At 36.2% G+C, this 12,585-nt stretch overlaps 1 protein-coding gene across 2 annotated transcripts in view; it reads right to left on the bottom strand.

Moving 5' to 3' along the window:
- Frl (formin-like protein) overlaps positions 1-12,585 on the bottom strand; it is a 189,744-nt gene that overhangs the window by 124,927 nt on the left and 52,232 nt on the right. For both annotated transcript variants that reach the window (XM_089108397.1, XM_089108399.1), the window contains exons 5-7: positions 10,573-10,652; positions 8,244-8,327; positions 7,077-7,329 (exon numbers count right to left, since the gene is read on the bottom strand). In XM_089108397.1, the coding sequence (XP_088964523.1) occupies positions 7,077-7,329; positions 8,244-8,327; positions 10,573-10,652 (417 nt within the window). The remainder of the gene's footprint in view (positions 1-7,076; positions 7,330-8,243; positions 8,328-10,572; positions 10,653-12,585) is intronic.

Raw genomic sequence — 12,585 nt, 5'->3', positions numbered from 1 at the left:
AAAACTTCAAAAAGGGCTCTTTCGATTGGAATTTGAGAGGTCTATTGCCCTTTCGAATAGTCAAAAGTAATCAGAGGGAGAATCGCCCCCCTCCTACGCCCACCATTTCCCCAAACATGTCCGATCAACATTTTGATATGGCCGTTTTGTTCAACGTGGTTGAAAGGTTTGTAAATTATGTCTTTGAGGATGACAACCCTCCCCCATAGCCCTCATGACAAGGGCTGTAAGTTATGTCCTTGGGGCATATAACATTTTTCTAGAGAGTTTAGTCGTAGAAGATTCAAAAAGGGCTCATTCGATTGGAAATTGAGAGGACTAGTGCCTTTTTTATTAGTCGAAAGTGATCGGAGGGCAAATGTCTCCCCCCACGCCTATCATTTCCCCAAACACTTCCAATCAAAATTTTTATATAGCCATTTTGTTAAGTCTATCAGAAAGATCTGAAAACGATATCTTTGAGGATAACAAATCCCCCTTGCCCTCAGGGCAAGGGTTGTAATTTATGCCCTTGGGACATATAGGGTTTTTATAGAAAGTGCGGTCACATAAACTTCAAAGGGGGCTCATTGGATTGGTGATCAGATGCTCTAGTGCTCGTTTTAGGAGTCAAAGTGATCAGAAGGCAGCTACCCTCTCACCTCTACACACACGTCATACTGTCCCAAAATGCGTCTAATAGAAATTTTGAGATAGTCATTCTATTCAAAATAGTCTAAATGTCATATAACAAGGCTTTTGGGGTTGAAACAAACCCCAGAGATTAGGGGCAAGGGTTTTAATTTATGCCCAGGGGGTATTAAAGGTGTTTATATAATAGGGCGGGCTGTTTGACCCCGGAGAAGGTTCAGCCTTTCTCCCTGAAAAAGAATATGTCAATATAAAACAAACTAAAACTAAACAAAAAACTTGTTGCACGCAACAAATTTTTCAAAAAAAAGTAAAGAACTCTATTGAATAATCTACCAATCATACAACTACCACAAATCAGTATCAATGAATAAATGAAACCCAAAACAAACAGAAATTAAAATAAGCCAAACTCAAAACGAGCAGAAATTAATCTGAATAGGGTTCTAAACCTTATGCTTTCTAAAAGCCAGAACATAATTTGTACTTTACTGAAAACTAATTCTTTTAAATGTTTTCATTTATGACTTTAAGAAAACAAAAATTAATTAAGATTTTAAGGAATAAATATCAGCATATGTATATTAAATTGACAATGCATAATTTTTTTCAGTAAATTCATTTGAATATTTTTCAGAAAAGTACAAATTGTGTTCTTGGTTTAACAAAGTCAAATTGAATATTAGATATATAATGATATTAATTGATGAAAGATCCATCAGTTCAAGATTTTTTTTTCACTGTAATTTTTGTTTTCATTTTCAATGCTGTAAGAACTGGAAAAGAATAAATTTGTAATATACGAGTAATTCATTTTCATTGAAACATCAATGACGCAGCAGGCTTTTGGTTTTTACAGTTAAGGAAGGGGGTGGTATCCAAACTCTTGTTTGTAGTGAAACTATATGTCTTGACCAATCTTGAAAAGAACTAATAAATTAAACTGAATATTTGATGAATAATGATATTAATTGCTGAAAGCTCATCAGTTCAAAATGTTACTGTAATTTTAATATTTATTATAAATATTAAGTACAAAAGAAAACATTTGTAATATAATTCGTTTTCAGTAAAGCACCAATGACGCAGTAGGTTTTAGGCTTCTGCAGTGAGGCGATACCCAAACTCTTGTTTGTAGTTATTTTTATTCGATTCAAACTTGATTTGCATATTCAATTTAAATTTCACTCGTTTTAAGATTTATTTATTCACTTACATTAATGACTATTGTAGTTTTGTTTGTAGTGATTGATTATTAAGTTTCTGTTCGTTCTAAGCTTCATTCAGACTTTGATATCAACTTATTTTTTTTTTCGTTTTAAATTGATTTGAACATTAAATCCAAGCGTTACTTCTTTTAGGATCTATCTTATCATTTTTATTGTTACTTTTTGTATGTTTTTTTGCTGTAATTCTTAATTTAATTTCTGTTAGTTTTGGGTTTCATTTATTCTTTAATAGTAAAATTTCTAGTCGTTTTGAGTTTGAATTTTAACAGGTATTTGTATCTCCTGAGCTTAAGTTTAAAATGACCTTAACTTTTCTTTGAAAAGCTTATTTTTCGGAAAGTTTTTTTTTCAATTAATTTTTGTTCGTTTTTGATTGCAAAAAGTTTCAAGTTTTTATGGCATGGGGGGGGGTGTTGCTTACTGTCCGATTATTCTTGACTTTAAAAAACGGATCTAGAACTTTCAATTTAAATCAAATGAGGCTTTTTTCAAAGTCTATATGATTATCTCTTTGATAAAAACCTTATATATGAGCAATAGACAGCTTGTATAACTTGTGGACTGCGATTGAAAACAATGAATGGATTGAAAAAATGGCTCCAATAAGGGAGTTTACACCATTTCACTTGCTGACACAAAGGGATCACGACTCTTTGGAATTAACCTTAATAGGATTGTGTGTGCCAAAGCAATTTTACATCTATCACAGATTCTGTATTTTAACCTTATAATTGTACAATTATAATATATTTACTTTGTTTTCTCCCAATAAAAAATTTTAAATTATTAATGTCTTGGGGGTGGGGGCGGCGTACTTGGCATAAAGAAGAAAACATTTGAGTAGACAGAGGGAAAGGAGGAGGTGAAATGGGAGACTCATACAAAACTAGGCGGAACTTTAATTATTTTCTCCGTTCCCGATATAGGACATTAAATAGATTAATTGAACTATATAATTTAGGACCGTTTGAGCTGTGGAAGACGTTAAAATACTCAATAATACTTTATATTTTCAGTTATTGCAGGATTGATTTCATAGATTGTGGAATGGTGAGGACCCTGGGCCATCATTTGGGTGAGCCTCAACTCATAATGTGCAATTTAGATAAATTGTTCCGTGTTATGTGCATATTCATAAACATTCATAAACAGTCATTCATAAACAGTTGACAAGTGAACATCTCGCTATATTCCGTTGTGCGCTGGCGTCATGCCAGTATTCTGGGAAGGATTACTGAACTATTTTTCACAATGCATTGACAGTAAGATTGAAATTGATAAGAAAGATGTGTACGTTACGGCTTGCAATTCTTATATAAAAGGATTAATTTTGAACTCGAGAAAATGTTTAGATGAAGCTGGTGGTCAGATAAATGCACATAAGGACGGTACAGAGGAAGAACTAATTAGTGAACTTTACGACTGTTATGTCGTTTTTCGAGAAAAGGATATTAGAGACGAGACGGTGTTCTGCATGTATGATCCTTCGGAGGTCCCCGAAGCCAGTTTATAACACGTGCAGATTTGTCGCGCCGGCTGCTAAAAATCGAACGCAAGTTAGAAGAAGCGCTGAACATAAAATTCGAAACGCCAACGAACTCACCAGTAAAAGGTGCTGCAGGTGCGAACAAGGAGATAGCGAACGTTCCTGAGAAAACTTTTCTCCGTTGTTGTGGCTAATCCACCTGAAGTATGGAATCTCGCGGAAAAAAGACAGTTGATTGAGAAGTAAGGCATTAGCAATACTGATGTTTGTATCGTCATCAAAAAGTCATTGGCTGCTCAAAGTTTCCGACCGAATTTCGGTTGAAAACATTGCAAAATAGATGGAACGCGATACTGTGACAACGAAAGTAACCGATCCCGTCTACATCAGTGTTGTGGAAGGGATACCTAGTGGCGTAGCAGAAAACGATTTAAAAACTGCCTCACCAGAATGCACAAGAGCTATCCGTATGGGAAGCTCGTCGACATTCAAGATTTATTTTCAGACCGAAAATGCCCTTTCCTTTGCAATTCGACAAGGTATTTAGATCAAATGTGATGTCTTTTGAATAGTAAAGTTCTTGTTTAATCCAACATGCTGCTACAATTTCCATCACTATGGACAAGTAGCTTCCAAATGTAAAAATGCGACAAACTGTGCTAGATGTTCTGGAGGACATACCTCCGGTCGTCAGCAACCGTGTTCTGCCCCTATGAAATGTGCAAATTGGGGAAGTCAGAGACATCCCTTTTATAGCATTAAGTGTAAAAAACTAAACCAAATTTTGAAATTTCCTGGCTGACTCACCAACTCATCCGTTGTTACCCTTGCTGAAAGTTTTCTTATGCATAGTGTACGAAGAGCAGTCTTCCTGATATCAAATTGATTTGATTATTTATGGTGAAAACAAGTTTTTAGTGCTCATGTTCCTTTTTTCTTTCCCATTACTCCATCATTCCCATTTTTGTGGACGGGTAAGAAATACATTATTATTATTATTATATATTATTCTATATATGTTATTTTGAGTTACACTTTTATCGCATTGCGTTCATTTTTAAGCCTTAAGATAAAAAATGAAACCTTAGCGTAGACAGAGGTGGGGGGAAGTCTCCCCCCTCACATGCATAATTGAGTAGCCACAGAGAAAGTAATACAAATGAAAATAATCTGTCTTTTGAAAGCATATTTTATCAAAAGACCCGAACAAAATCGTCTAAAGCAACCTGAAGTGCTATCTCCGACATCTCCGTTGCTTCTTTGTCTCAGTCACAGTAAGATGTAAAACTTTGAACAGAATATAATGGGTTTAGTCGTCTCCTCCCTGAATAATTAACATTTGGGAAACATGTCACTGGAAAATTCCTCCCCCCCTCAAAGAACATTTTCTTTTCCTCCTGATAATTCCCCCGCGTTAAATTCCACCCAGCAGAAATTTATTTATTAATTTATATTAATATCAGCACAAAATTTATTTATTAATTCACATTAATATCTATTGTATGTTTGTTTGCACACCGAAGTTTTTGGTTATTTGAACTTTGAACTATTTTAACAAAATTTCTATCTCAAAATTTTTATCTGATGCATTTAGGAAGTGAAGGAGGGGGGGCTAGTTACCCTCCAATCTCTTTTGACTCTTAAAAAGTGAACAAGAACTTTCAATTTTCAGTCAAATGAGCCCTCTCTAAAGTTTATACGAGCATCCCTTCCATAAGAAATAATAGGAAGGATTCGGAGAATCCTTAATTTACAACCCTTGCCCTGAGGGCTGTGGGGGAGTTGTCATCCTCAAAGACCTAATTTCCAAAACTTAAAACTACGTTTAATAAAATGGGTGTCTCAAAATTTTGATTGGATGTGTTTGGAGAAAAGGTGGGCGTGAGAGGGGGGTTAGTTGCCCTCAAATCACCTTCGACTATTAAAAAGGGCACTCGCCCTTTGAATTTACAATCGAATGAGCCATTTTTGAAGCTTCTACGACACCGCCTTCTATAAAAACCTCATATGCCACAAGGGTATAGCCTAAAACCCTTGCCTTGAGGGTTGTAGGGGAGTGCCCTCCTCAAAAACATATTTTCTATCTGAAAATCAACTACGCTGAACCAAATGGCTATCTCAAAATTTTGAGTGCATGGGGTGGTGGTAAGGAGGGGCGTGGGGGGGGGCTAGTTACCCTCCAATCACTTTTGACTATTAAAAAGGGCACTAGCCCTTTGAATTTCCAATCGAATGAGCCTTTTTTGAAGTTTCTACGGCAACGCATTCTGTAAAAACCTTATATGCCACCAGGGCATAACTTAAAACCCTTGCCCTAAGGGTTGTGGGGGAGTGTCCTCCTCAAAAACATATTTTCTATCTGGGAAAAAACTACTCTGAACAAAATGGCTATCTCAAAATTTTGATTGGATGTGTTGGGGGAAAGGAGGGGCTGGGTGGGGGGGCTAGTGTCCCACCAATAACTTTCGACGATTTAAAAGGGCAATATCCCTTTGAATTTCCAATCGAATGAGCGTTTTTTGAAGTAGCTATGAAAACACCTTATATAAAAACCTTATATAACCCCAGGGCATAGTTAAAAACACTTGCCCTGTGGGTTTAGGGGGAGTTTCCTCCTTAAAAACATATTTTCTAACTGGAAATCAACTGCGCTGAACGACATGGATATTTCAAAATTTTTATTGGATGTGTTTGGGAAAATAATGGGCGTGGGGGGGGCTAGATGCCCTCCAATCACTTTCGACTATTAAAAAGGGCACTAGCCCTTTGAATTTCCAATCGAATTAGCCTGTTTTGAAGTTTCTACGACAGCGCCTTCTATAAAAACCTTATATGCCCCAGGGCATAACTTAAAACTCTTGCCCTGAGGGTTTTGGGGGAGTGTCCTCCTCAAAAATATGTTTTCTATGTGGAAATCAACTACGCTGAACAAAATGGCTATCTCAAAATTTTGATTGGATGGGTTTGGGGGAATAATGGGCAAGGGGGGGGCTAGTTACCCTCCAATCATTTTCGACTATTGAAAGGGCACTATAACTCTCGATTTCCAATAGAATGAGCCCCCTTTGAAGTTTCTACGACAACGCCTTCTATAAAAACCTTATATAACCCTGGCCCTGAGGGTTGAGGGGGAGTGTCCTCCTCAAAACATATTTTCTATCTGGAAATCAACTACGCTGAACAAATTCGCTATCTCAAAATGTTGATTGGATGTGATTGGGTAAGTGATGGGTGTGGGGGGGGGGATATGTGCCATCCCATCGCTTTTGACGATGAAAAAGTGCACTAGAACTCCCAATTTCCAGTCAATTAAACCCCTTTTGAAGTTTCTACGACGACCTCTTCCATATGAAGTGCCTCTGAGAAAAAAAATAATAATAAATAAATAAATAATAAAACATTGGAGCCGTATAGCCTTTACTGTAGGCAACGCTACAGCGTTCTCTCTGATAAAGATTTCATAGGTAAAATAGAACTTGCTGGGGATGTAAGGTTTTGTGAACTGCCAATATAAGTTCAGCCCCCCCCCCCTCGCCCTTCATCAAAGAATCGGCTGCCCCCTTAGACAAGAAGCACCCATGTCAGCTGCCACGTTATGTGCTTCTGTATAGGCTATTTATTTCGATAAAATTGGCGATTTGAGGGAGTTGAATTCTCCATAATTTCCTATGCGTAAAGATATAGAGCTTAAAATAGCTGATATCAAGAAACTGGCAAAGTTAAATAATTACCTTATTATTCATAATAGCTCTCATACACATTATACATATGTGAACATCATCCTCAGCATCGCCAATTTTTAATTTATTTGCTTGTTTTATGACCTTTCGGACTCGAGTTGGAGTCCTCAACAACGTGGAGCTTCTTCTCAGAATAACATCCTTGGCTGACTCAATTTTCGCTGTGCTATTACTCAAATCCGAGTTGCTTCCAGACTTCTCTTCACAGATGTTCTCAAGAGAACCTGGCGATCGAAATTCATTTCTAGAAATAAAAATAGAAATAGTTGCACAAATGAGGCAACATTCTTGAGTAGTCCATACACTACCTCAGAAGGTCCCAAAGCATATAAAATTCGCTCCAAACGACTGGAAACCTTCAGGAGTCTGAATTAAAAAAAAATTTATCTGAGGTTTCAGCCCCCCCCCTCTATATATATATATATATATATATATATATATATATATATATATATATATATATATATATATATATATATATATATATATATATATATATATATATATATATATAAAGGCAAGCAATTTGAAGTTTAAAAGACAGCTCTGTTGACTAATAGTAAAATCATATAGATGAGTTGTCTTGTCTTTTTTCTGATTTCTTTTAGTATCTCAACTTTATCAAGAGTTAGGGTCAAGGTCAAAAGTTATTTTAATTTTTTGATAATAGATAATATTACTTTTAACCCTTGAATATATTTTCGTTTTTGCACAAAGAAACTTAAGAACATTTTCACAGTCTGAATAAAATTCAGACCTAATATCTGCGATGCCAAATTTCCATTTGACTGCCACATTGGCCCAAGAGTACTCTTCCCTCAGAAGAGGGGGGAGGGAGGGTATGACACACTTTGAAAGGGGTTGGGCACAAAGCCTTTATACGTTTTAAGCAACACCTCTTGGGCCACTCTGGCCCAAGAGGGGAGTTTTTCCCGAAAGAGGGGGGAAGGGGTTAATACTCTATAAAAGGAGTTGATCAAAAAGCCTTATTAGCCCAAAATATGCCAAATACTGTTAAATATTGCACAATGCTCAACTTTTTGTACATTTTTGGTTTCCCAAAAAAGGGGGGGGGCACAGAAACTTGTTTTGTTCCCCTCCCTTGCAAGCACCTATATTATTAGATCAGAACACTGACATAAAGATTTACTAACTTACTTCATCATGAGCAAACGGAAACTTAGATAGTCGACAAGTATTTCAAGTCCCTTGTTTTCATCGTTGAGGAATTCTCGAACCCACCTGAAAGAAAATGCTATCTGAGCTTTTGGAATTTTTGGTGCTAAAGTATTCTCCAGCCGATATCAGGAATTATCCAAGTGAATTCAGGAATTCTATTAGTGAATTCAGAAATTCTCCAAATGAATCCAAGAATTCTGAAAATCAATTCAAGAATTCTTCCAAAAAATTCAGGAATTCCCCACCTGAATTCAGGAATTCTCCAAAAGAATTCAGGAGTTCTGCAAATGAATTCAATAATTCTCCAAATCAATTTAGGAATTCACGATTGAGTCCAGAAAATATCGAAGTCAATTCAAGAATTGTAATAGTGAATTCAGGAATTTTGTATCAGGAAGTGAATTTCGGTATTCACCAAGTGATTCCGAAAATTTTCCAAACCAATTCAGGAATTCTTCCAAAAAGGTCCGGATCTCCCCCACCTGAGTTCAGGAATTCTCGAAATGAACTCATGAGTTCCCCAAAAGAATTCAGTAATTCTCCAAATCATTTCAGGAATTCCCCAAGCGGATTCAAGAATTCTCAAAATTAATTCAGGAATTTTCGAAATAAATACAGGAGGAGAATCCCCAACCGACTCCAAGAATTCTCAAGTGAATTCACGATTTCTCCAAAAGAGGTCAGGAATTCTGAAAGTGAATTCAAGAATTCTTAAAACCACCTAAAAGTATTAAGTGAATAAGACCACACTGCTTTTCCATCATAGAAAACAGTCACATGGAACGATGAATTTTCTAAAACAATAATTAAAATGAAGCCCTTGCGAATATTTGGGCTATGTGGCAAATGGCCGTCTTCAGTGAAATAGAGGACAAAACTAAAATAAAAAAGCCAATAAAAAATCTAACTCCCTTAAAAAACAACTTCTATAAAATAAAAATGAACTAAAAACTCAAAAATTAATTATTGACAGGGCCTTAGAACCTAGAGTCTTAGCTAAACTTTAGGAGGCTTGTTCAAATCTTCTGTCTAGACTTAAATCTCGATCCTAGAATAAATTCCTGTTGGTTAAGCTTATTGCCCCACTTTCAGAAATCATTAAATTGTTGATAATAAAATATGATTGAGAAGTTTAATACAGGTTGCCACTAAACCTTTTAAAATACTGAGTCATAAAAGAAAAAAGGCATTTCGTTGGCCGAATATTCGGCTGGCTTCCACTTCGACTTAAAATTGAAAAATTTTGCTTCTCTCTCCGGCAAAACAATGGTTAAAAAAATCAACAAAGGTGTGTCATAGTTCATCAGTCAATTTTGAGAAAGTCTCAAATTGTACATGAAACACAAGCCTCTTTAAATTTACTAAATTTATAGAAATTATAGCCAATCATAGTGAGCCTGTATCCATAACACACCAAAATAACTTGCATTTCAATAAGGCACTGCTTAAGGGGATTCAATCAGAGGCAACGCTATAGCGTTGTCTATAGTAAAGGCCATAAGGCTCCAATGTTTTATTATTATATTTTTTTCGAGAGGCACTTAATATGGAAGGGGTGGTCGTAGAAAATTCAAAGGGGGCTCATTCGATTGGAAATTGAGAGTTCTAGTCCCCTTTTTAAGGTTCAAAAGTGATTGGAAGGCGACTAACACCTCTTCCACGCCCACCAGTTCCCCAAACACATCCTATCAAAATTTTGAGATAGCTATTTTGTTCAGCGTAGTTGATTTCCATATCGAAATTATGTTTTTGAGGAGACTCCCCACAGCCCTCAGGACAAGGGTCGTAAGTTATGCCCTGGGGGCATATAAGGTTTTTATAAAAAGCTTTGTCGTAGAAACTTCAAAAAGGACTCATTCGATTGGAAATTCCAAGGGCTAGTGCCCTTTTTAAGGGTCAAAAGTGTTTGGAAGGCAAAAATACCAGATACTAAAATACCAGATACTGTTCACCTTTATACTATTCATTTGAAATGGTAACTACATTTTCATTTTTGTGTTTGTCTTTTTATTTTGTTTGATGGGCTTTTATCGGCTTTCTATTCTTATTTTTTGCAATGAGGACGGCTGAGTGGGGGTCTTGGCTGAAATATTCCCATTTTTCTTCTTTTTTTCCCCGGCTATGAATTACTTCGTTTTCCTATGTTTTCTCGTATTGTAATCTCATGTACATAAATTATTACGTCTTGTTAAAAACAAAAAAATAAAATAATGATTTTTATGGTGTTTCTGAGACACATTCAACAACGACAAAAAAAACAACAACAAAAGTAGAAAAAAAAGTTACATTGGTGATATAGGCTACCTACCCAATGCTATTCGTCCTCAGAGAGATTTCCAAATCTCTCAACACTTGGGTCGAAGTCGAGCCATTCAAAATACGTCGTATCTGGAAGAAAAGAACATAAATCAGCCTTTCTGAATGAACTCCATGACCCGGCAGGCTAAAGTCATAGATGTCCCTAAATCTGACGTCACAAATTACGCATTTTTTCAACTTGGTGCTGATTAGCATTAGATCCTGAGCAATAGCCAACGCTGATTATAACCATAGCTCAATTATTATACCAGACTGAGATTCCGGTATATGAATTAGAAATTGCACAGTTAAAGACATTTTGAGACTAGGGCATAGTTGATTGTGTTCTGGCGAGGAGTCCAACTCATTTTTGGCTTGAAAGGGACAAAACCCATTTTTAGCTGGAATGGGCCAACTATAGCCCTCTATAGAAGTAAAATACTTATAAATTTTGTTGGAGGAGGGTGGGGTAGTCAGTTAATTTTCATTTATGTCCATATTTTTTATAGTTTCCTATAATCTACCCTCTTAAATTTTTTGCAAAATATTCTGATTTTCTGTAATTTGCTTATCTTCTAATCCCCTCATAAACTAAATACTTAATCCCGCGTTCGTACCGATTTCCAGAGGAATCATCAAACCAGCAATGAGAGAAAATTTTCTTATTTATGCATAAAAGCAGACATGCATAACCATCACGTGCCCAACAAGAACATTTTTCACATAATTTCCATATTTCAGGGGTTGGGGTCTGAGCCAGGCAAGCATGTACGAATTTATTTTAAAATAAAATTTCGAGAGGGGTAACTCACAAAAGTTCGCAAACAGTACAGGCAAATTTCACCAATTTTATAGAAAATTTGAGGGGAGGGGGAATTAATCATAGCAGGTTTCAGCAGGAGGCTCTGCCCCATCCTACGTCATCCGTAAGATTGGGAACATGGACATGACCGATTTTAGATATCAAGTGGCCCTGGGCAGACAACAAAATGTGACCTGCCCCCAAAATTATTCGCGGTGCATTCTTCTACCGCTTTTTAGATTTCATGTTTTATTAAAAGACTTCAGGTTTTATTTAAGCTACTTCAGTGTTTTATAATAGGCTTATCAGTTTACTGATTACCAAGAACCTTTAAACTGCCTTGTTGTATTACTATATCTTTTGGATTATTAGTGCTTATTCTTGCTGGCTTGGGTCTGTTTACTGTTTTTTATGTAATTTTTTTTCCAACGGTTGATTTATCCTGTATGTATAAATAAATAATAAAATATTTTTCATAATCTTTATAGGATAGCCTTTTGCGAATTTACAGAAGAAAATAAAGTGTCATTTTCAAGAAAAACATAAATACACATATATAATTATTGCTTGTTTAGAGATTAGATTTTGACAAAACACCTCAGAGAGAAGCAAAAACATAGAGGTGGGATTCTTGGGGAATTTCGCAGTAAATCCTAGGTCAGTCTAAATTTCGCATGGCAGTCTTATAATGAAAGAATGGAATAAATAGACACCAACTAGCCAGAATCTAACCTCTATTTTCTTTCTACCTTTATACTTTGCCTTTCACTATTCGAAATTTGTCAAAATTTTATTTATTTTATGGCACCCTTAAAATCAAAGGAGGCTAGAAAAGTGCCCATTATACCCATGCGGTAGAACAGATCTGGTCATTGATGCAGGCTCGGAGGCAGATTAGAAGCCCATATTTGTGCACGAAACAACAGAAAATATGTTTATGCAGGCATATTTTGAACACTATAATAGTGTGGGCAAAACTTGAATGAGGAAATATATGAGGACCACCCAGGTTGTGCAAACAAAGAGCGCCCACATTCATCAGCACAAATCTTTGCCCTCATAAAAGGAAAATAGCTGAAACACCGTTGCTAGGATTCAAGCTAAGATGTGAGGGATTGCCAACTCTCCGTAACCTGGGGTATATCCTGGAATATCCCATGCTCCACCACGCGAGAGCCATTTATGCCATACGCGCCTCTTCACACCACAAATGGCACATTT

The sequence above is a fragment of the Artemia sp. Qi Xiang Cuo genome, chromosome 3 (assembly GCF_049724085.1).
Source record: "Artemia sp. Qi Xiang Cuo chromosome 3, ASM4972408v1, whole genome shotgun sequence".
Lineage (NCBI taxonomy): Eukaryota > Metazoa > Arthropoda > Branchiopoda > Anostraca > Artemiidae > Artemia > Artemia sp. Qi Xiang Cuo.
This window is presented reverse-complemented; position numbering and strand designations above follow the sequence as displayed.